Below are 24,804 nucleotides of genomic sequence, written 5' to 3' on the forward strand. Positions count from 1 at the left end.
TTTTTTATTGACAACTTTTAATACATTTGATTTAGATTTACACAATAACAATTATATATGTTTTTAAAAATTGTTATATGTTTCAATATATTTCAAAATAAACACATCTGCATATCAGATCCAATATACGTATCATTGCATCATAGTTACACACGCACAAATTAAACTCCTCCGATATTAATTTTGAAATGCAACCTATCGAGCAGACATTATGCTAACTGTCATGTCATTATTTGAGTATTGCTTATGAGTGCTTGATGAAGAACTGTCCTCAACCAGGTTCCTATCTGTAAAAAGTCCAGGCAATTTTGGCTGAGGCAACGTAGACTCAGTGCTCAGCATCAGAACCACAGAGGACATGTTTGGCCTGTCATCTGGACTTAGTTGCACACAAAGTAGCCCCACATGAATTAATCTCACAGCTGAAGATAAATTGACCGAGTCTCTTATTGTTGCATCAACTATTTCAGTGCATTTGCCTTCAGTAAATAGTCTCCATGCCTGTGTATTTTTCAAACCATTGAATTAATGACACCACAAACATGTCAAAAATGGTTAAAATTGAATTCCATTCTTACATGAGCCAGAAGATTATCTTGATGACCAAATCCTCTATTTCTCTTACCACTCACTATCTCCAGTATCAACACACCAAAGCTGAAAACATCCGATTTTGTTGAATAAGCTCCATCAATTATATACTCTGGCGACATATAGCCACTGCACAATACATGAACCAAAAACCATTTTAAGACAAGAGAAGCCATCGTATTTATAGAATATAGGTGTCATCAGATACACTTACTAGGTTCCAACTACACGCTTTGTGTTTGCTTCAGTTTCATTTCCTAGAAAGCTTCTGGCAAGTCCAAAGTCCGAGATTTTGGGGTTCATTTCACAATCTAACAAAACATTCCCAGCTTTGAGATCTCTGTGAACTATTCTATGCCTTGAATCTTCATGAAGATACAGAAGCCCCCGACCAATCCCATTGATAATGAGCAAGCGCCTTGGCCAATCTAGTAATAGGCTCTTCTTCTCATCTGTGAAAAATTTGACATGTTGAACTCTTTTTCGGGTAAGATTCTAAAGTTTGAACTATGATACAGATTATGGTGGAAAACCAGAATGAAGATTCTCTAGGAAAAGGAGTAACAAACTTCATTGCAAAAGGCATTTATTTAGCTTGATTCTTTTGACGTATTTTTTTTTATTGCAATGATCTTGAAACAAAGAATGAGCCATTCAACAAATGAGGATACAATTACAAATTAAACAATTAATGAATGAATATGGTTTCTTTGGAAACTAACCAAATAGTATGGAATCCAAGCTTTTGTTTGCCATGAATTCATAAACAAGCAATCTTTCTCCTGATTGAATGCAGTAGCCCAGTAGCCTCACTAAATTCCTATGCTGAAGTTTTGCAATGTGCATAACTTCATTTTTGAACTCCTGAAGTCCCTGGCTTGAGTTCTTTGAGTCTCTCTTGACAGCAATTTCTCTTCCATCGTCCAGGATGCCCTGAAAGTTATAAAGAATTTTTCATTGAAAAAGGTTCATATTGAATAAAGAATGTTTAGAGGTAAATTTCCATAAATTTGGGCATTCAGTGTGTCCTAATATTGAATAATTTAAATTTGAGCAGAAGGAGAAGAGGATGGCTGAAATTTTTGCAATATCTTGTTACTAATAACTTGTTTGCACATTTCAAGTCAAGGGCATGTTTAGCTAATGTAAGGAATTAGCTCAAACAAATCCACTGCAAAACGTGTACCATACAAGCAGAGAATGATAACAGAAGAAAACGTGTAAGTATAGATGGTGAAAATAAACAGTAAGAGGAGAAACAGGAAAAAATCACATATGGTTCGATTAAAGTGTTAACAAACTTCAATATACGTCTATAGAGAATTCACAAACTATTGAACACAAAAGTGTCTCAAGAAATTGACATATCTAACGAATTACAGATCATATGCAAGTAAGATTAAACACTTCACCAATAAAGTTAATTAATATCAATCATTCTAGGATCAGGGCCACATTTTATCATATCATTACCTTATAAACAGGTCCAAAACCACCTTCACCTAGTTTGTTGTTAAGTGAAAAGCCATTTGTCGCAGACCTAATTGTTGACAAATCAAACATTGGTAACTCTCCATCTTCCTTCCCGTGCTCATTTATTACAGTTGCATCTCTTTCTAGATGGCTTTTCATTTTTCCTGCAGTGCAGTAATTGCCAATTAGTGTGCAGAGATAAAAAATTTAAAATCTAGAACATGCTTCATCTTCCACACTCTTTTTCTACCTTTATCTGTCCCACACCAAATCTAAAACAGAAAGAAGCAAACGTGGAGTGCATTATATATTATAGTAGAATTTTAAACAAAACTCAAGGAGAGAAAGAGAAAGCCTATATATATGGTTAAGATAATAGAGGTGATCCTAATTTGTGGATCAAATAACAAAAATTTGCAGTGAATGTAATGCATAGATGAATCAAGACAAACAAGTCAGTAAAATGTAAGAACTACGTAACTGGATTTCTGCCATGTCCTCCACTGTCTATGAATGATGAAGGTTAAGCATAGGATTAAAATTCCAACAGACAACACACAGCTTATGATAACAGTCTCTTGTTTCCTACTTTTGGATTTAGGTGATTGCTTTCTTTGAATAGCTTCTGAAAGAAAGAGATATTAATGAGAAACCATAACACTCTTGTTATGGTTGAGAAGAACTAGAAGTCCAGTTTCATTGAGCTTCAAAACCCCTGATGAGTCAGTAAGAGGGTTGTTTCTGTTGGCAACCCATACTACAGTCTGTATTGGGATTCTGTAGTACCAAATTCCAACATAACGGTTTTTTGAATTGCCTGGACTGAAGAATCCTAATGAAAAGACTTTTCCAGCTGAAACTATGATCTCGCCGTCACTGATAGTTTGCACTGTATCAATAGTGTCTCTCAGAGTAGCGGCTGCTGTACTTTTCAGCATGGCAAGGCTAAACAGAAGCAAGGTAAATCCTTTCATTGTTGTTCCTGTAATCGCTTGTGTTAAATTACGTTGTCAAGATATATCAACAAACAGAGGCACAAAAACTGAAGCACTCCCTCATTATGAGTTGACTGCTCCACTCTTGCGGTCTTACAAGTCCTCTACCATTAAGATCAGCAGTAGCACCTGTGAATGCACATAGTGAGTGAGCTAAATCACTTTAAAAAGTGTTGCAGCTGTTACTGATTAATAAACAGCACAAAGCACCACATTCAGGACTCACTTACCGTATGATTTGATGGTTACGTCACGAGAGCATGCTTCACAGTCGCAGTGATCTGCCACAGAAATGTAGTTTCTAACAGGTTTTGATGATGAAGGTCCATTTGTTCAAATTAATGATGGAAAAGACCGAGTCATATGGATGTTGAATGTAACTCGATGCAAGTCAATTATTGTGACTTGGAATCTGCCATTTAGCATAGCATTTAATGCAACCTGACCAAGTCAGTTTTTTTCCTTGTCCTTTAATTGGGATGAAACATCACACAGAACTAAGGAATCATTGGCACGATGAAATGCAGTATCAAGAACCAACTATACAAAAAGTGGAAATTTACAATTATGAGAGGAAAGTTTCATAAATAAATCTTATATGTTAAGTGTGCAAATAAAGTTATACCAAATTCATATTATTCATGAAACTTGCAGAACCCATTAGAGGATTTCACCATTATCATTCTATTTGATAATGGCATTGCAAAGCTTATATCAACATTATTTGGTTACAAATAAATTAATAGGCTAGAATTTTTGGTCGTTTTACAAAAAGTGGTGCAATTTCAAGGTAATTGTTGTAACACAGAAGTCAAACACTTGTATTAGGTGTACAAGATTGTTCTAAAGGAGTCAAGCGCACAATTTCAAATTTCAACAAATTGTGAATAAAAATAGTAATATAATAATTATTAATAATACGTTGTTAATATAATCTTGTAGTTATAATTATTAATATTAGAAAATACTAAATATTCTTAATGCTATTAGCTTTATTATTATAAAAATAGTAATATTTTAATATTAAATTTATTATTATTAATTTATAATAGATAATATATAATTAATTCGTTTCAATAATATATTTAAAAAACTTAATATTTTTAGTTGCACAAAACACTAAAAATTAAATAAATGATAAAAAAAATAAGAGGAAGAAAAATTCGACAAACATCTTTCTTAATATACATTTATTAATAGTATCTACCCGACATAAAACACAATATCTGTTATATTTTTTCCCGACCAACTTATTATTTTCTTTCATCAAGCTGTCTCCCTGTATCTCTGTCTCTCCACTTAATCAACCAACTTTGAAAGAATAAATAGCATATAAAATCACAGGTAGAAGTTTTTTATTCTATCATCCAACTACAATCAAATTAAACAAACCAACAAAAAATATGAAATTAGTCATTTATTGTCATATATTTTGTTTGTGATAACACAACACTCACACAAATAAGTTTTCTTATCAAGTTCATTAATTGATAAATTAGAATATTTTTGGTAACAAATTTAGTTATGTTCAATTTGAAATATTTTGCAATAACTTGTGTCAGATAGCAGAACTATACATATAAGAGAAGCAGTCTGCATTAGTCAGTACTTTATTAAACGAATCCAAAATAAGCTTATAAATGCAACTATCTAGCAGACATTATGCTAAGTGACAAGTCATTATTTGTGTATTGTTTATGACTGCTTGATGATGAACTATCACCAGCCATGCTTGTACTTGTAAAGAATCCAGGCAAGTTTGGCTGAGGCAGTGCAGATTCACTGGTCAACATCATAACCACAGATGACATGTTTGGCCTGTCTTCAGGATTTAGTTGCACACACAGTAGTCCCACATGAATTGTTCTTAGAGCTTCAAACAAATGAACTGACTCTGTTATTGCTGCATCAACTATTTCAGAACATTTCCCTTCAGTAAACAGTTTCCATACCTGCATAATTTTTCAAACCATTTGTTTATCAGCAGAAACATCTCAAAGGTGGTTAAGTTTCAAGTTCATTCTTACATGTGCCAGAAGATTATCTTGATGACAGAACCCTTTATTTCTCTTCCCACTCACTATCTCCAATATCAGCACACCAAAGCTGAAAACATCTGACTTTGTTGAATAAGCTCCATCGATTATGTACTCTGGAGGAAGATAGCCACTACAATCACATGCACCAAGAATCACTTTAAGACAGTGTCAAGCGATCATATTCATACTACATTGGAGTAATCAACACTTACTAGGTTCCAACTACATGTTTTGTGGTTGCTTCGATTTCATTTCCTCCAAAGCTTCTAGCCAGTCCAAAGTCTGAGATTTTTGGGTTCATTTCACTATCTAACAAAACATTACCCGCTTTGAGATCTCTATGAACTATTCTATGCCTTGAATCTTGATGAAGATAAAGAAGACCCCGTGCAACCCCGTTGATAATCAGCATTCTCCTGGGCCAATCTAGTAACATGCTCTTGTTTTCATCTGTGAAAAATGTGGCCAAGTTTTAGATAGTGAGAGAGCTATTTCGGTAGTTTCTATGTAGATAGATTATAGAAGGACAATGCAAAATAAATTAATATCTCTTCCTCATGCCATGATAAATAACTGGTAGAGGAAAATTATTTCCTTTCTAGCATGATTTTCTTGTACGTATCTGTTTAATTGCAATAAATTTCAAGCTAAGAGAATCCAATCCAACAAATGAAAATATAATCCGGAATGAGTGAAACAATCAGTAAGGTTTCTTTGGAAACAAACCAAATATGAAGGAATCCAAGCTTTTGTTGGGCATAAATTCATAAACAAGCAATCTTTCTCCTGCTTGAAGGCAGTACCCTAGTAGCCTCACTAAATTCCTGTGCTGAAGCTTTGCAATATGCATAACTTCATTTTTGAACTCTGGAAGTCCTTGTTTGGAATTCATAGAGAGCCTCTTCACTGCTATTTCTCCTCCATCGGCCAGGATTCCCTGAAATTTGTGACAAATTATGCTATGAATAGACTTCGTTTTGTACTAAAATATGTCACATAAATTTCATCATTCAGTTCATATGTTCCAAGATTCAATTTGGTTTTACAAAGAACTTCAATAACATGATCCATGAAATGTTGATATATAGGAACTAGACAAGAGCAGCGACTTCATAGAAGAAAAGATGCATAGAATCAGAACTATAGTCATCTGCAGATCAGCTAAACCTACAAGGTTTACTAATTTGAATATTTTTGCCTTTATTTTTTGTTTTCATTTTTAATTTAAAAAAATAATATTGGTTTTAATCTGTTATCTGTTTTTAAATATATTTGCATAACAAATAGACAAAACAAAATCTGTCTGTCAAGATTTCCTATAAAATAGTTTTGAGAACAATAAATAAAGCAAAAATAAGGAAACATGTTTTATTGTAACAAAAAATGGAAAACAGAAAATACTTTCTTAAAACAAATAGTTCCTAAATTTCTTCCAGAAAAAGACGTTGTTACAAGTTCTGTCTCTTATAATTATCATCTCTAACCATTATTTTACCATAGTGGTAGAACACTGCTAAAAATATATACAATTACTAAATATCATGCATTCCATGCTAATGAAGACATTTTATCATTTCATTACCTTATAAACTGATCCAAAGCCACCTTCTCCAAGTTTGTTGTCAGGTGAAAAGTTGTTGGTTGCAGAAGTAATTGTAGACAACTCAAACATGGGTAACTCTAGATCTTTACTCTCGTGATCATTTATTACACTCACGTCTGGTTCTAGATTACCTTCCATCTTTCCTGCAATATAGTAATTGGCATGTGTAAGGAATAAAGAAGTTGAATCGTAGAATATGCTGTGTTCTGTACTCTTTGTACCTTAATCTGCCTCACCCAAGTCTAAAACAGAATAAAAGCAAACTTAGTTTAAATTCCTTTTTTATGCAGCTATTGACAATTGACTCACTTTATTGACTAGCATTAAAGGCTTTTGATGCTTTAATGATTGTGAATAATGTTGAGATTAATACCAGTTAACCAAATCTCAAGGACAGAAAGATAAACTCAAAGATAGTTAAAATGTATTAGGTAACTAAGTAAAACATGTCTGCATGCACTAACTGATAGCTTACACCATCACCTATAGTGGTGATTCAAATTTGTGGAAAAAGCAGCCTAAGTTTGCAGTAAAAAGAACATATAGAAGAATCAAGACAAGTAATTTAAATCATAAGTAGGAACTGCTTAACCACCTTTCTGCCATGTCTTCAACCGTTTATAAAGGATGAAGGTTAAACATAGTACTAAAATTCCAATAAACAACACACAACTTATGAAAACACTCTCTTGCTTCCGGATGTTGGGTTTATGTAATTGCTTTCCTTTAGTAGCCTCTGTAAGAAAGAGATATTGCAAAACGGTAAGAGTGACAAGATGACAACAAAAGAAAGAAACAAGAAGGGAAGTTCCAGAATTGAGAGACAATATCATACCTAATTCTGAACTAGCCACCCTTACGTATACATCTTCATCAACATCGGTCAATTTTCTTATGTCAACCAGATCACTAAACCAGAGTAAACACCCATTGGGCCCTTTACTCACATCCAATGCTGCATAAGCTTTACAGGAGCAGTTTTTCCTGCACAATATCTTACAATCCTCAAGGCTCATATTTCTTGAAAACCAGGATTTCTCTGTGTCTGGTAATTTCAACCCTGAAACCTGTAAAAACCCATCTTCATGACAACTCAGTGAAGTTCTCCTGACACAACCACCGTACAAGTCAGCCGTTTTGGGCACAAATCCATCCAAGCATTGACATGGAGGGATTTTGTCTATATTGCAGGTAGCATAGGCTCCACATTTGCCGTAGTAATCACAGTCATCCACCGGAATTCGTGCATGCAAGCTCCAATGTTTTCGTACATTATCCCAGAAGGTCCCCTGTATATGTCCCTCCGGTGTTAGCACCATCCTATGTAAAAATGACTTGTTGGTATGCTCAAACATGAAATACAACTCCTCCTCGTTCGAAATAAAACTAAATCTAGTATAATCACTTTGTTTCAACAGAGGTGCCCCACTGAACTGAACACCATTCCATGATCCAAAACGATATGTTTTAGTGGTTCCTTCTCTCAAAATAAACTGTGGATATCCAGTGATATCAAGTTGATAACTATATACACCATGAGATGGATCCTCAGAGCTATTCCATGACGACAAGTATCGATTCAGACCTGTCACTATATTTCTTCCAAACTTCTGTCCTGGCAAGAGTGTGTCCACTGGATAATCAAAACTTTGCCACAGTAAATCCTTTGCCTCATCATTGCCGTTTCCATTCTGCACAATGAGATTTCCAGTATCCAAAAGTTTTGCCACCACCGGGTGTCGTGCTGAGCCTGTTGTGTTGGAAGACCAGATCACACTCTTGTTGTGCCTGAGAAGAACAAGAACTCCAGTTTCATCGAGCTTCAAAACCCCTGATGAGTCATGAAGAGGGTTGTCTCTGTTGGCAACCCATACTACAGTCTGTGTTGGGATCTCATTATACCAAATTCCCACATAACGGTTCTTGGATTGTGGTGGACTGAAGAATCCCAGTGCATAGATTTTGCCAGGTGAAACAATGACTTGGCCATCACTGATAGATTGCAATACATTAATACTTTCTCTCACAGAGGTAGCTGCTACACTATTCAGCAAAGCAACGCAGAACAGAAGCAAGGTAACAACTCTTTCCATTAAGCTGCTTATCCTTTTTCTTCAAATGATGTTAATGTATCAACAAACTGAGGTACAAAACCTGAAGCACTTCCTCCATGAGTTGATTTTTCAACTTGTGTGGTTTTTTAATGAGGCAGGTGTGCTCCATAAAGTCAATGATCTCTAAACAAGTTGGTCCCAGACAGCAAACTGGCATTCTTCGAACAGAAAGCAACTTAGACATGTTTTTGGTGATGTGTACAAAAAGTGGTTGGTATCTATTTATGCATATACTATACATAAAGCTGAGGCACATGTATGCTGACTCTTTAATTAATGAATGAATAGACACAGTGTACAGAATGAGGAATGACTTAATATTTGGTGGCCATTGAAAAGGAAATGATCATAATCTTAATCATATTATCAGCCAACATTACAGTTTGTGGTGCGTCCAGCCAAAAAACAGTGTGAAAACCATGCAGAAAAGGTTGAATTTGGACTACCTTCACCAACCAAAACCGTTGCATTCAATGCAACCTAAAACATTGTAAACCCCAACCATGATGCTGATTTAGGTGCATTATTAGAATTTATCAAGCTGGCAAACTATACCTGTATTGATAGGTCATTCGAGAGGGATTAATTGGGGAGATTCAATTGAAAATGAAACATAATGGTGTGTTTGGATGATGCAATTTAAGAAAGTAATTATTTTGAAGAATTTAAATTTCTTTGAAGTAAAACGAGTTGTTTGAACGAGAAAATTGGAAGGGAATTGAAATTGAAGAATTTTAAGAAGGTACTTCAAATAACTAAAATAATAGAATTTAAAATTCACTCAAAAAAGAAAGAAATTGAAATTTCATAAGTTGTGGAATTTCTCATTGTCAGGATAAAAAAAGTCGGGACCGACTCAACCAACCGTTGATCAGGATTGACTCGGCCGAATTCGGTCAGTGCGGACTTGGCCAAAATTTGGTTGGGACTGACTTATCCGAATTCGGCCAAATTTTGGTTGGAGTCGACTCGGTCAAGTTTGACCAAATATTTGGCTAGCACCAAATCGACCGAATTTGGACGGATCCAACTTGATCGAAATTTGGCCAGAGCCGAGTATGACCAAATTTTACTAGGTTCGATTTGACCTAATTCGGTCGGAGTTGACTCAGCCGAAATTCTGTTAACACTTTGGCAAAGTACCAAACTGTACAAATAGTAACCGGTAAGACCGGAATATCGTTTTCCAAGAAAATTGTGCAATACTAATTAATCGCACAATTAATAACTAATTTTAACTAAAGAATATTTTCATAATTTGAGTTTTGTACGAGAAAATAAATTTATGCATAAATGATAATAGGTGAAGTTTGGAAATTCAAAACACTTAGATAGTGAAAAAGACTAGAAATGAAATGGATTGATATTGTTGGGGTTAGAATTCACCAACTTCACTCTCATGCATTTAAAATACTCAAACTTTTCTCCATTAATATACATATTAACCCACAAGTTTACTCAAACCCTAATCATTTAGTTGAATGAGCCTAGATTTCCTTATCAGAAGTTGATCCCTAGAATCCTAAATAAGCAAACCTATTTTATGAATTAGGGTTTAAGACAACTAATGGGTTATTCCTATATACAAGTTCCATTAGGTATTTGTTCCAAGTCTAGGTTTCAAAAGATATTTTCCAATATCCAATGAACCAAGTATCATGCAATGAATGATAAATCAAATCAAACATTAAGCAAAGAAACAAATATATTAGCATTTAATGGAAGAAGCGTGTATATATTCAAAACATTCAAAGATGCAAGAGAGTTCAATGGCTATATCTACCCCCAACAAAATGGGTTTAGCTCTCCATTGTCATGGAGAACACAAGCTTACAAAATAGAATGTGGAAGAAGATGAAGATACAAGGAGGAAGAAGAGATTGTTCCCACAAATCCTAGTAGACCTTCAAGCTCTCCAAGAAGTGTATTTCATGCTCCAAATGTCCCAAGATAGTTGTCCCTTGAGAAATCAAGAAGAAATAGGATCAACTTGCCACATCAACAAAAGTGGCGCCCGATGCAAATTGTCTACTATCGGGCACGAGCATCCAAAGAAGAGAAAATATGCTTTTGTTTGTCTGGCACCCAACGCTCTCCAGGTGGTGCTCGACACACCCTTCAAAAATGAGGCTGGCGCCCGACCATGCTGTTTGGTCGCCCAATGATAGATCTTATGCAAAGTGGAGATGTTCTCTAACTTTGTGGTGCCTAGCAGCCTCTATGTGGCGCTCAACGCTCATGGTTACATTCGGCCAAGTTGATCCTGGAAAAAATTCAGCCGGATTCAACCAAGTTGTCCTCGACAAAAATTTGGCAAAATGCGACCGAAGTGGACGATGGATTTTTGAGTCTTCCTTTTATGCAGTAGTCAACTTTCACATTTCTACTCAATATAGGATTTAGAATCAATTAGATTCCTAATAATATTTTCATCAAGTGTTAGTCTCTTCAACATTGGTGTATTCTTGAGCATAAACATTTCTAACCACGTGTACCTCAATGATAACTCATTCTTGTACCACTGAACAACGAGACATGCTTGCCTAAAATCTCGATTAGGAAACTTTTTAATACAACAGACCATATTCTATTTGTCTTAGCCTATCACTAAAATGATCCATCAGTTATAATATAGCTGATGGATCTTCTTAGAGATATTCATGAAGAGAGTAAAAGATAATGACATGATTCAAACCCACACAAGGGTTCGTGGGCATTAGAAAGCTAATCAAATATAAATATTAATAAAAAAGCATAGATGAAAATTAATAAAGTTAAATCAGTTTTATCACAAATAATAACAATATAACATAAAAAAATATAAATAAATTAAGGACTATAAAAAGTTCAGGTTGAGACATGTAAAACACTGTCTTTAAAGAAAAAATACCCCATTACACAAGACAAAATAAAATTACATGTGATCAATTTTTAAATTGACTGAGTATAGTAAATGATCTTTGAACGTTATTAACAATAAATGTTTTAAAATAAAATGTAAATCAAAAGAGTAAAAATAGTTTTATATAAGGGATTGTTTTTGTTGTATATCTCCCTCGTGCAAAAAGATAGTATTTATAGGTAGAAGTAATAAAATAAAAGTAAATCGTAATAAAACTGATTAAATAAAATAATAATTTATGGTAAAGTTAAAATTGTTAACAATAAATAATATTTACTCAGGTTTATAACCGCATCAATAATAATAAGATAATTTATTTACTTTTTAAATTATATTAAATATTTTCGATAATCTTTACGTAATTTAAAAAATAATGAAATTTTTTTAAAGTAAATAAAAAATATTATTTTTTAAAATAAAATATTATATTTTAGTATAAAGAATATTGTCATTATAAATTTGAACTTTATACCTGACGGTTATAAATTTTCACCAAAAGACCACATAGAAACTTAATTATCATTATAAATTCAAAACTTATTTAGCTTTAAGCTATACACATTAAAATACAAAGACTTAATTGTCTTCGAGTACATTATAAACCCGATCTGAAACTTATTTTGCTCAAAATATTAATATAGAATAAGGTGATATGGGATCATATAATTTCTTTTTCTGTTAAAAAGTTGTCGTATTTTTTTTTAACAATTACAAAACTTAACTCGCTATATTACAATTAAATTCCAACTCGTTTATAATTTTCAAATAAACATTTTTATTGATTTAAGATTGAATAAAAGAAAAAGAAAAACAGTTACACTATGTTTGAGTGAAATATAGTGGAAAGAGAAGAGAGAGAGAGTCAACATTCATTTGTTTGGCAGAAGTAAAAATGCATTTACAACCCAACTGAAAAAGCTTCACCTTGTATTTTCATTTTTCCCATCCTACCCTTCTCATTTTTTCCATCGTGTCCCAACAAAAAGTGGTTTTATACACTATTATGTGACTGTATAACATGGCTATAATATAATTAATAACACGGTCAACAAAAGAAATATAACTCATGTTTTCTAGTGCTCGTATAATTGATTATTGATATTTTACTATTATTTATTCTTCGAATCTATTCAACAGTTTTTCTGTTCATGTTTGGGGTCGAAAGACCCTACATTATTAGGTATTCTTTTGACTAATGTGTTTGCCTTATTGCTCATATCATATGTTATTAGGTTTATATGGTATGAGGGAGTGCATAAAGATATATTTTGTAACATTTTCATCAACATCTCTCTTTCTTCTCTATCTTTGGTTCATTTCATGGTATCACATCGGATGATGTCCATTCTTCTCTTTTTCTGTCACATCTTCTCTATAATTTGTTAGTATAATCAAAGAGAACATATTACACACTACTCAGGTGTTCTCACTATTTTATGCTTCAAAATTATAAAATAGATCACATGGTGATGATTATAATTAAGAATAATTTAAATAATTATAAGTGAATATATTATTGTATGTTTTAGAAATTATAAAATTACTTTTATTTTTTTATGTGTAAACTAAATACAAATTAGGTTTAATTAGTTGGATGGTACCCACTTTCAATCAAATGTGTCAGTTTGGTACTCGCATTTAAAAATATGTCAATTTAGTCTCAACTTTTGAAAAGATGTCTTAATCAGATCTCTTTCGGACAAAAATTGCCGTTAACTTAATTCATGACTTTTACCACTAAATTTTAATATAAATATCAATACTTAATTTTGTAAGTTATTTTAAATATCAATACCGTTAACGGTGTTAATAATTTTTTGCTGAAAAGGACTTAATTGAGGCATCTTTTCAAAAATTAGAACTCAATTGACACACTTTTTAAAATCGAGTACCAAACTGACACATCTAAATAAAAGTGGGTACCATCTAACTAATTAAACGTACAAATAATAATTTATTTAGACCTATTAAACTCAATAAGGTCGACGAGTGTAACATCGAAAGGTAAATAAGTAAGGGGTATTTTAAAGTTATGTATTTCAACCAAACAAGGAAAGTCAAACAAAAAAAAAAGTTAAGGAGAAAGTTTGGTATTATAAATGTGAAGGAAGTATTAGAAGTGTGACTCAAGCATGGAAATCATAAATCTATCTAAATTGTTGATCTAGATCTAACGTTTTAATTTTTAAATTTAATTTTCTCTCCTTATTTAGTTTAAAGTTTGTTCACGTTAAGCCTATAAATTCTACATTTACATTTCATGTGGCACTTCATGTTAGACACATTGGTATGTCATTTATAAGATGGTTTTAGGTTATAAATAATAGTTTCTTTATCTTTGTAAATAACTTTTGAATATATGATAATTGAGAGATTCTCTTATTATCACTTCCAAAAGTTTTTAAAAGAAGAGTCATTTTCTTCCTTTAATTATTATCTTAGATAATAAGATCAAGGGGTTATTCAATTCAACACATATATTAAATGATGATTTAGTGATAAAGTTAGAAGGAAGAATAATAGAGGTTGTAAATTAAACTCTTTTATTAACAATTTTCAAATATAAAATTGGAATCATGAATTTATAAAGAATGGTGAGAAAGATTATAGATTCAAATCCAAAAAAAAGACATTTATGTTAAAGATGTAATTATTTGTAAAAAAAGAAAATTTGAAAAAAAACACACTATAAAATTGAAGAGGTAAATTAATTGGTGAAAATAGATTATGAGAAACTTAACATCTCAATAATTAGTTAATATAATAATGATCACAATGATAAACAATAAAAGATGTTTACTAATTTCACCGATTTAAACACCACATAAGACTCATAATTGTTATCCAATATAGTATGAAATACATTATACTTGGATAAATGATAATTTAAAATGAACTTAAATAAAATTAAAATATTTTATATATAATTGATCTTTATTTTTATTACTTTATATATATATATATATATATATATTCCTTTTACTTTTAATTTATACTGAATTAAAAAAAATTATTATATTAAGTTTAAAGAGTTTCATGTAAACTGGAATATTTATTAGTTTTTCTTTTACAAATCTAACATAATACATTATCATTTTATGAAAAATAAATTAAAATATCAGAAAAATATAAAATATTTTTTGGATCACAGTGACGAAATACAAATACGTATATTTAAAATACTTCCATTAAAATCTTATAATTTATTAGATATTTAATTTAAGAAAACTAAATAATTAAAACATCGATCGTATGACATGACGTAGACCTTAAACTCATATTGACCTTTATAATGTAAAACGTCTTTCATTGACGCAGCCGCAGTCAACAGTCAAACGAGACCAGAACTTAAAGGAAAAATAAAAAGGTAAATATGCTAACAAGTGCCACTGCCAGGATATGGGTTAAAATTCTTAAAATCATATTTGTTAAACAATTAAAGTACATAAAATGGATTTTTTTTTTTATGATTTTTAGTGTGTTTCTATTTAATTTTTAATTTCTTAGTTAGTTCCTATAAAAACTTAGAAAACTCTTTCTATTACTTAAGTTGATTCTTTCCCATAGACAGAAATATATAAAAAATGGCCATGCTAAAGTTAGTATAAAATAAATCAGCTAGCTCAATTTTATTTAATATTATTATCTAAAAATTAACTTTAAACTCGAATTTAAACATATATAGTATAAAATAATTTTACAATATGAAGAATATATTTTTATAAAATAAAAAAATTAAACTAACTAACAATTCTAAGAAAAATGAATTAGTAAAATCATTTGAATTTAAGTTTAAAACAGTTATAAAGTTTATAAAAACCTCCTAATTTTAATAAATCTAAACTTTTTATTTAATTTTAATTTAAAAAGTAAAATGCATTCAAATGAAAGATTTTCGGTTAATATTAATCAATTATAAAATACTAGAAAATCTCAAGTCTTTGGTAACATTTATATACAAGAAAAAAAAAATGAAAATGTGAGACTTACAATGAAATTATGAAAGTGCATTATTTTTCTTTAAAAATTAATAATAATAGAAATAGTATTTGATAGTGGACGGTTGTACCCTTGTGTTAACTTCCACGAAAGTCCACTCCAAAGTAAACCGTGTGTGAGGAGATTGTGTGTGTCTGACCGAGTTTTTTCCTCTCAGTTGCTTAGTTGTCTTCAATGAATCTATCTATGCCTTCTCTTTCTCGGAAGATCCCATTCCACATTCCTCTCTCTTACCTTCTTCATCTTTATATATTATCATGTTCCCTTCACCACCCTCACTATCTTATCAATTCATTCATTTCTCTCCTTCATCTTTGCACTTTCTTCTATCTTTTTACTCACCCAACTCCAATTCACCGCTATGGCAGCACAAAACTCCCAAACCCAGTTCCAAGATTTTTTGCCTGTGATGGCCAACAAGCTTGGTGGGGATGGCCTAATTGATGAACTGTGCAATGGGTTCAATCTTTTGAAGGATTCAGAAAAAGGGGTCATCACCTTTGACAGCCTCAAGAGAAATTCTGCCCTTCTTGGCCTTCAGGGCCTCAGTGATGAGGATCTTCGTTCAATGCTTGTGGAAGGTGACTTTGACGGTGATGGGGCGCTCAATCAGTTGGAGTTCTGTGTTTTGATGTTCAGACTCAGTCCTGAACTCATGGAAGGTTCAAAGTTGTGGTTGGAGCAGGTCCTTCAACAAGAACTCAAAGATTACTTCTAATTTTTTCCCCCTTTTTAATTCATTTGTCATTTTGGGCAATTTCCCATATACTTTTGTAAGGAAATGAAAAGAAAATGAAATGGCAGAAGTGCTTCATTTGATACTTGCTGTATATTTATCAGTTTTTCAGTTATTATGCACAAATGCTGGTTAACCTCTTTCATGCTTCTTTAAAAAAATTCAATCTTTTTTTGTATTCTGAAAAATTGATGATTGAATTAGGCCGTCTTATTCCTGCCCTGAACAAACTCTATTCTGAACGAGTTGTGAATTAGTCCAAATTGTCGGCTGCCTAAAATAGGGTTCAACTCAATTGGCTTGAAAAAGCTAATAAAGTCGAGAAGACTTGCTGAACCAAAGCACCAAGATGCAAGTCTTTTTCTTTTTCCACTCGTCATTACTCAATATTCAACTTTAGGTGAAATATCGTTTTCAGAACAATGTATGGTGCAGAGGAATCAAAAAGATAGTGTGTGAACTCTAGCTTATAGAATAGGACCTTGCTTGACCACAAGTTTGAGGGCATGGACTTGACAAGTTTTTGGAGCATTTTTCATTCTGGAAGTTGCACAGATGCGTTTCCCTGATAAGCCTTTGCGTTTCTTGAAGGAACTATTGCTTTATCCTTCAAGCATGAATGCAAGGAGACAATATCACGAATCTAGGAAAGAGGCAACCCCAGGATGTGCTCCAACATATTATATGACTATGTTCAATCTGTTTCTAGATTCTAGAACCTAAGTCATTAGTGGCCTGTTATTTTCAGTAGGAAAAAGTGTCAAATTATTTGTGTCATGGATATTGATTTTCACCGCGTTTGTTACACTACAAGGTTACCTACTTGCAAGGTTTTAAGGAACATCCACTACTGCTTTGCTAGATTTTTAGAAGCTTTTTTATGAAAAAGACTAATTCATTAGGTGATAATGGTATCAGTTCAACATATTTTAAGTTTTCGTTCCAACCACAACTTAATCAGTCTATAAGTAACTTTTCTCCTATTCAACTCTTCAAAAAGCTATCAATTATTATAACTCAAATACAGAAAGAGAGTTGAATACAAAGCGTTTGTTCCTATTTGTAATATCTAATATCAGTATAAAACAACCTTAGATATTTGCCATTGATAGGACACCTGGACCAACAAAAGAGGTAACCTTATATTCATGTCTATTAATACAAGTCAAACTTGTCCAAAGAAAAATTTGACACAACCTTCAGAATTTGTGTTTGTATTCACGTTTGTTTCGGTTTCAACATAAGTAATACTATATTTTTTTCATGCCAGAAATTGAAGAATTTAAAATCAGCCGTTACAGATTTCATGTTTCTTTTTTCACTCAACGCCAGCAGTTACAGAAATCCAACGTACCAAAACCGTGAGCTTCATGGTGTAACTCTCATCCTCCTCTTTGCTGTCCAGACACAGAAAAACTCTGGTTCAGTGAAAGCACAGAGCTTCGAGAGTGTCAAGCGATGAAAAAAGTTCTTCTTATGTTTGTTCTTACCAAGATTCTATTGTTCTTTTTCCGCACCTCCACTGCAAATGACTCTATATCCAAATTTCAATCACTTTCTGTAGGCAATAGCTTGATTTCTGAAGAGGGTACTTTTGAATTGGGTTTCTTCAGTCCAGGACGTGCTGCAGATCTTTACCTGGGCATATGGTACAAGTCAATACCAGTGAAGACTGTTGTGTGGGTTGCCAACAGAGCCAAGCCAGTAAAAGGCAATTCTAGCATGTTGCATATTAACAATGAGGGGAATCTTGTGCTTGTTAACCATAACGGGTTTGTGGCTTGGTCAGCAAACTCCAAAAAGAAGGTTCAGAATCCCATTGTTCAGCTCTTAAATTCTGGGAATTTGGTAGTGAGAGATGAAGGAGACCAAGATCCTGAAAACTACTTGTGGCAAAGCTTTGATTACCCTTCTGATACACTTTTACCAGGAATGAAGCTGGGTTGGGACCTAAGAACCGGCCTTGAGCGGCGTGTATCTGCTTGGAAGAATTGGGATGATCCATCACCGGGTGATTTCAGTTGGGGTATCTCTCTGGAAGGATTTCCTCAAGTGATGATGTGGAAGGGATCAAAGGTGTTTTACCGTGGTGGTCATTGGAATGGCCTCGGATTCAGTGGTGCCCCAGAATTGAAGGCAAATCCAGTTTTTAAATTCAAGTTTGTTTCCAACGAGAATGAGGTGTACTACACCTACAGCCTCAGGAATGAGTCTATGATTTCAAGGATTGTCATGAACCAATCTATTTCCACTCGCCAAAGGTACGTATGGATTGAAGATGCTAAAGCTTGGAGGCTTTATGCATCTGTACCTAGAGATAACTGTGATTCCTACAATATCTGTGGACAAAATGGGAATTGTGTGATTGGTGATTCTCCAGTGTGCCAGTGTTTAAGTGGATTTAAACCAAGATTGTCAAGGCACTGGGACATGATGGACTGGACTCAAGGATGTTTTCTATCTGAAGAATGGAATTGTGAGGAAAGGAGGAAACATGGGTTTGTTAAATTTAGTCAGCTGAAAGCTCCAGATACTTCAAATTCTTGGGTCAATGAGAGTATGAGTCTCATTGAGTGCAGGGATAAATGCTTGGAGAATTGTTCCTGTAAAGCTTATGCAAATACAGATGTTAGTGGAGGAGGTAATGGCTGTTTGATGTGGTTTGGTGATCTCAGAGATATGAGAGAGTTTTCTGCTGGTGGTTGGGATTTATATATTAGAACTAAAATTTCAGAATCAGGTCAGGTCTTGATTTAATCTCTCACAGTTTATAGTATATTTAATTTTATTGTATTTGCTCTGCTTTTGTCATAATTTTAGTAGTTTTCAATGATTCAGAATTTACTCTGCTCTCTCAATTCTATATAAATCATGAAGGTGAGAAAAAAAACCATAGGATGAAGGTGGTAGCAGTAATCCTCACAATAGCCGCAGTTCTTACAACCATTCTGGTTTTGTACCAATTTGGAAAGAGAATGAAAAAGTTCAGAGGTAGATTCCTTACTCTTTTATTTATTTCAAGGACTTACCAGTTATATACACAACAAGAATATCAATTTTTCTTTTATATTCTAGTTAATGCACTTAAAAGTTTATATGCTATTGTTATTATTATTTGGTGGCCCGGGTGTTAAAGCCATGCATGACATTTTCTTCACCTCCTTGATTATATTTACAACCAAATCACAATGGACAGGTTTGACTAGTCAAACTCTACTAAATATTTCAATGCATGAGCCTACCAGAGTTTAAACATCCCTCCACAAAGTTCCTTCATTTTTTTCTTCTCTTGGTAGTTGTATTTTTAAGTTGATGCTAATAACAACACAGTGTAATTTGTGCTTGTCACACGCACAGAAAGAAACATATACTTTCAATTCTATCAATGGAGTAAAACCTCAAATTACTCTGCACTTTTTCTACAAAAAAAAATGGATAATTTGCCGGTTCTGATTTTAACAAAATATTATCTTTTCAGCATGTGAATCAAGTAATTCCTTGATGGTAGATAATAATAAAGATGAGGAAGAGCTTGAGCTTCCTTTCTTTGATCAAGCTGCAATCGCCAAAGCAACTAATGGCTTCTCAATTGACAATAAGCTTGGAGAAGGTGGATTTGGGACAGTATATATGGTAACTATGCAGCATACTTCCCTGATTCAACATAAATTCTTTGAGTTCATCTTAGTAACTATGTGTGTGACACTATAGGGTACCCTAGCAGATGGACAACAAATTGCTGTGAAAAGACTCTCACAAAGTTCTGGACAAGGGTTTAATGAATTTAAGAATGAAGTCATATTGATAGCCAAACTTCAGCATCGGAACCTAGTTAAACTTGTTGGTTGTTGCATTGAAGGAGAGGAGAAGATGCTTATCTATGAATACATGCCCAACAAAAGCCTTGACTCCTTTATATTTGGTTCTAATCTCTCGACATCTTTTTCAATTTAATTTTCATTTTCTTCTAGAATTTTTCCTCCTCCAGTTTCTCTTTCACAAAACTCTTCCCCGTTATTTTTTCAAACATTTCTTTAAGTTTCCAGAGAATGATTTAGCAATGTTATTAATCTGGCAGATCAGGCAAAGGCTAAAATTTTAGATTGGTCTAAACGCTTCGATATTATTTGTGGAGTTGCACGAGGACTTCTGTATCTTCACCAAGATTCTAGATTGAGAATTATACATAGAGACCTGAAAGCAAGTAATGTCCTACTTGATCATGAGTTCAACCCAAAAATATCTGATTTTGGCATGGCTAGAACTTTTGGAGGAGATCAGATTGAAGGAAATACAAAAAGGGTGGTTGGAACATAGTAAGTTAATATCTCAACACAATTTGTAATCTGCATTTACCACTACACAGTGTTGTTCTAAACTTCTGAACCATACTTTTAATGATTTTGTTCAGTGGTTACATGGCACCTGAATATGCCATTTATGGACTATTCTCAGTGAAATCTGACGTCTTCAGCTTCGGAGTACTAATGCTAGAGATTATAAGTGGAAAGAAGAACAGAGGTTTTTCCCATTCAAATAATAGTATTAACCTTATTGGACAAGTAAGTGTGAAACTAAAAAGGACCTGTTTCTTTTTTCATTACTAGTAACAAACATTGGTAATGACATGTCTGTTACACTGTTCAGGCATGGAAATTTTGGAAAGAAACCAGACCTTTGGACTTAATTGATTCATGCATGGAGAATTCATCTGTTGTATCAGGAGCATTGCGTTGTATCCATATCAGTCTTTTATGTATTCAACAGCATCCTGAGGATAGGCCAAGTATGTCCACTGTGGTAGTGATGCTGAGCAGTGAGAGTTCCCTACCTCAACCTAAGGAACCTGGTTTCCTTATGGAGAAGGAGAAAATTTTTCTTGGAGCAGAGTCCTCTACCAAGCACCTCTTTTCTTCTACCAATGATATAAGTCTTACCATGTTAGAGCCTCGGTAGTGCACTATTTGCCTCAGATAACTGATACATTCTAGACCTTTTTCATACTGCTTTAGCATACCTACTTTGATGCACATGGTAGAATGCAGATGCAAAATTTGTATGTCATTAGTGAATTTTGTCAGTGTTTTGGGTTTTGATATATTTGTGAATCCATTTAACCTTATGGATCGAATTCAGCTGATGCATTTTCATTGAACTAGATTTAGAAGATTCTTAACATGGTTTTCACCTTGTGTATCAGATTTGCTAATTGGTTTAAATCCTAATTCCTGAGACAATTAAAATTTTATTACTAACTTAAAACTTCTGTTTTTAGGTGAAACCAAAAAGAATATGCATAAAAAGTTGTAGTTATGAATATCAAGGGAAGATCATATTCATTTGTATTATCTATATAGAGAAAACAGAGAGCAACATGTTCAGCGAAAAGAATGATGTTGGCCAAGAAAATTGGAAACTGATTTTTTTGGTTTTACTTTAACCGTGTCACTGAAAACTAAAATGAGAAGAAACATGGTGAAGGAGATTTCGGACCTGTATATAGAGCAAGTAAATACATTTCTTATAAAAAAGGTAGAGGGAAAAGTCTTAGCACTCATTTTCTAATGATATTTTAAGTTTATTTACACAAATATGTTTCTTTCAGGCTATGTTACCAAATGGACAACATATTCCTGTCAAGAGGCTCTCACAAAGATCATGTCAGGGTTCAAATGAATCGAAAAGAAAGACGTTATATTTTGTGCCAAACTTCACTAAAACAAGGTTCTTAGGTTTTGCATTAATGGATGGAGATGAAAGATGGATCATATAAAGATTCTGTCTTCATCAATAAGCAACATTTAAAGATCTTAAAACAAATCATGTTTTATTGGATAACTAATGATTTGAATTAAAAATCTTTGGTAATCAAAGTAACTCTATTAAAGTTTTTTGTGCAATAAAATTATAATTAACTGTTCCTGTTTAGTCTTGTAGGACATTAAATTGCGTACTAATGACATTTATAAAACAACATATTTATTGCTTTGTCTCCAAGATTTTTCACTCCTTCCACAGTGTGTCGCTCTTGCTTATTCACAAAGGAACTTGACAGTGGTTGAATGTTTTTTCCCAGCTTTGAAATGGCACAACCGATTAATGTTCCCAAAGATTTGGCACAGAACTTGTGTTCTCCCTCTGTATATGTTCTCTTCTGATGCATAGCTCATCAAAAGTGTATTCTTCTTTATCAATGTTTTAACTTTCTTTAACCATGCTACTAAACTAACAAGTTGTTTATTAAAAAGACACTTGCTGAATTGTAGATTCATGGTTTTGCCAGGATGAAGATCATGTTCGGGTGATCATGAATTTCAACATCTGTATCATAATAATAGAAAATTTTCATTTATTTATCTTCAAGATTCCACTTCGCAAAACAACACTAACGTTCTACATTGTTGAGAATTCATCATTATGCAACCAACCTGAAGGGACAGGTTTTAGAAGCTCTTGAAGTGCGAATGGGAGTGTTTGGCCAAACAGCTTGCCAATAATCTTCCTCTGAGGTCATGATTGGGCATGGCTTTCTGCTCCAAGACCAAGCTGCTACGACATGCATGCATTCTCTTATAACTGTTATGTCTTAATTAACAATATCTTGTTATAGTCTTTTATTCGAAGGTTGAATCAATAAGTATAATGTTGTTGATTATCAAGTTAACATGCAAAAAAAAAAAGAAATTCTCTTTTTTTGGGCATTCAGGATTCCATGTATGCAGAATTTATTGGAGCTATTTATACTATAGAGCATGCTTGGAATGCTAGGTTAACTAAACTTTGGATGGAGTGTGATTCAGTATGGTTTGCCAAGCATTTTCATTCCCGTGGATGATTCCTTGTATACTAAGAAGGAAGGTGACAAAAGTGTTTGAAGTTTTATAGTGACATAAAGTTTGAAGTTTCATATATTTTTAAGGAAGAGAATTGCTCTGCTAATGAATTGACTAATTTAGACTTGGATAATAGGGAAAATTTTAAATGGAACACTGTTATGCCTTTTGTTATCATTAGTGGTACTTAATGGTATTCCAAATCCAACCTAAACAGTCTATAATTAACTTTTCTCCTATACCAACTCATAAGAAAGATATCAGTTATTATAACTCATACAAAAAGTTGAATCCGAAACACTATTCATTGAATCAGGATAAAACAAACTTAGACATTTGCCATTGATCGGACATGCGGACCAATAAAAGCAGTAACCTTATATTCATCTCTATCTACGATACCGGTCTAACTTGTCTAAAGAAAAATTTGGTACAATCTTCAGAAATTGTGTTGGTATTCACCTTTTTTTGGTTTGAACATAAATAATAGGGTTAAATATGTTTTTTGGTCCTTTAACTTTTAGTAAATTTTGAAATTAATCCATTTTAAAACTTTGGACCAATTTAGTCTTTCATTTCTCGAAATACGTGGATTTAGTATTTTAATCAAATTTTTTTAAGTTTATTCGATGTTTTGTACATATTTCAGGATTGTATTTAATGGTTAAAGCAACTAATGGCTTCTCAATTAACAATAAGCTTGGAGAAGGTGGATTTGGGGCCGTATATATGGTAATTATTCAGCATACTTCCCTGATTCAACATAAATTCTTTGAGTTCATCTTAGTAACTATGTGTGTGACACTATAGGGTACCCTAGCAGATGGACAACAAATTGCTGTGAAAAGACTCTCACAAAGTTTTGCAAAAGGGTTTAATGAATTTAAGAACGAAGTCATATTGATAGCCAAACTTCAGCATCGGAACCTAGTTAAGCTTGTTGGTTGTTGCATTGAAGGAGAGGAGAAGATGCTTATCTATGAAGGATAGTTATATTGATACCATTTTTCAATTTAATTTTCATTTTCTCCTAGAATTTTTCCTCCTCCGGTTTCTCTTTCACAAAACTCTTTCCTGTTATTTTTTCAAATATTTCTTTAAGTTTCCAGAGAATGAGTTAGCAATGTTATTAATCTGGCAGATCAGGCAAAGGCTAAACTTTTAGATTGGTCTAAACGCTTCGATATTATTTGTGGAGTTGCGCGAGGACTTCTGAATCTTCATCAAGTTTTCTATTAGGCTCAAAAGATTGTTAACATGGTTTTCGCCCTGTGTATTAGATATGCTAATTCATTTAAATCCTATTTCCCAAGACAATTAAACATATCCAAGATTTGATGAATTTGACAGATTTTTAGTCAGGGTAGATTTCTAAACCTTTCACATTACAAGTGAAGTTACTACAAAGATTCTATCTTCATCAATATACAACATAGAGAATTACACATAAAGATCATAAAACAGATAACGTTTTATCGGATAATTAATGAATTGAATTAAAAGACTTTAGCTTCATCAA

General features: G+C 33.1%; 3 protein-coding genes and 1 long non-coding RNA gene across 6 annotated transcripts; 2 read left to right on the forward strand and 2 right to left on the reverse strand.

The window, feature by feature from the left end:
• Positions 1–142: 142 nt before the first annotated feature.
• On the reverse strand, positions 143–8,907 carry LOC114184694 (G-type lectin S-receptor-like serine/threonine-protein kinase At4g27290). The gene is made up of 13 exons (XM_028072009.1): positions 7,537–8,907; positions 7,297–7,437; positions 6,681–6,844; positions 5,825–6,035; positions 5,311–5,548; positions 5,087–5,228; positions 4,707–5,011; positions 2,718–3,009; positions 2,065–2,250; positions 1,314–1,524; positions 806–1,043; positions 579–720; positions 143–501 (listed from the first exon to the last, which is right to left on the reverse strand). The coding sequence occupies exons 1-13, from the start codon at positions 8,792–8,794 to the stop codon at positions 196–198; spliced, it is 3,834 nt and encodes a 1,277-aa protein (XP_027927810.1). The 5' UTR covers positions 8,795–8,907; the 3' UTR covers positions 143–195.
• Positions 2,545–3,366, reverse strand: LOC114183466. The gene is made up of 2 exons (XR_003604379.1): positions 3,290–3,366; positions 2,545–3,188 (listed from the first exon to the last, which is right to left on the reverse strand). It is a non-coding gene; the product is annotated as an uncharacterized LOC114183466 (long non-coding RNA).
• A 7,068-nt stretch (positions 8,908–15,975) lies between the features above and the next one.
• LOC114183465 (calcium-binding protein KRP1-like) lies at positions 15,976–16,537 on the forward strand. Its single transcript, XM_028070491.1, has one exon. It carries the CDS (start codon positions 16,078–16,080, stop codon positions 16,432–16,434), a length of 357 nt encoding a protein of 118 aa, XP_027926292.1. The 5' UTR covers positions 15,976–16,077; the 3' UTR covers positions 16,435–16,537.
• A 277-nt stretch (positions 16,538–16,814) lies between these two features.
• On the forward strand, positions 16,815–21,607 carry LOC114183459 (G-type lectin S-receptor-like serine/threonine-protein kinase At4g27290). Of its 3 annotated transcripts, none has more exons than XM_028070484.1 (8): positions 16,815–17,930; positions 18,017–19,192; positions 19,291–19,443; positions 19,931–20,085; positions 20,164–20,374; positions 20,531–20,768; positions 20,864–21,014; positions 21,100–21,607. In XM_028070484.1, the coding sequence occupies exons 2-8, from the start codon at positions 18,175–18,177 to the stop codon at positions 21,406–21,408; spliced, it is 2,235 nt and encodes a 744-aa protein (XP_027926285.1). In that variant the 5' UTR covers positions 16,815–17,930; positions 18,017–18,174; the 3' UTR covers positions 21,409–21,607. The 3 variants fall into 3 exon arrangements, with proteins under 3 accessions (XP_027926285.1, XP_027926283.1, XP_027926284.1); XM_028070482.1 differs by having other exon boundaries at positions 16,815–17,586; positions 17,723–19,192; XM_028070483.1 differs by having other exon boundaries at positions 16,815–19,192; positions 19,330–19,443.
• Positions 21,608–24,804: the final 3,197 nt, after the last annotated feature.

The sequence above is a fragment of the Vigna unguiculata genome, chromosome 5, assembly GCF_004118075.2.
Source record: "Vigna unguiculata cultivar IT97K-499-35 chromosome 5, ASM411807v1, whole genome shotgun sequence".
In the NCBI taxonomy this organism is placed as follows: domain Eukaryota; kingdom Viridiplantae; phylum Streptophyta; class Magnoliopsida; order Fabales; family Fabaceae; genus Vigna; species Vigna unguiculata.

Excerpts from the sequence above, each read along its gene's own strand:
- LOC114184694 (XM_028072009.1), bottom strand. The coding sequence starts at position 8,794 with ATGGAAAGAGTTGTTACCTTGCTTCTGTTCTGCGTTGCTTTGCTGAAT. Across the intron at positions 7,438-7,536 it reads GGTGGCTAGTTCAGAATTAG|AGGCTACTAAAGGAAAGCAA; the intron begins GTATGATATTGT and ends TCTTTCTTACAG. Across the intron at positions 1,044-1,313 it reads CTTGGATTCCATACTATTTG|ATGAGAAGAAGAGCCTATTA; the intron begins GTTAGTTTCCAA and ends AATTTTTCACAG.
- LOC114183465 (XM_028070491.1), top strand. The coding sequence starts at position 16,078 with ATGGCAGCACAAAACTCCCAAACCCAGTTCCAAGATTTTTTGCCTGTG.
- LOC114183459 (XM_028070482.1), top strand. The coding sequence starts at position 17,911 with ATGAAAAAAGTTCTTCTTATGTTTGTTCTTACCAAGATTCTATTGTTC. Across the intron at positions 20,086-20,163 it reads GATTTGGGACAGTATATATG|GGTACCCTAGCAGATGGACA; the intron begins GTAACTATGCAG and ends GTGACACTATAG. Across the intron at positions 21,015-21,099 it reads GTATTAACCTTATTGGACAA|GCATGGAAATTTTGGAAAGA; the intron begins GTAAGTGTGAAA and ends TACACTGTTCAG.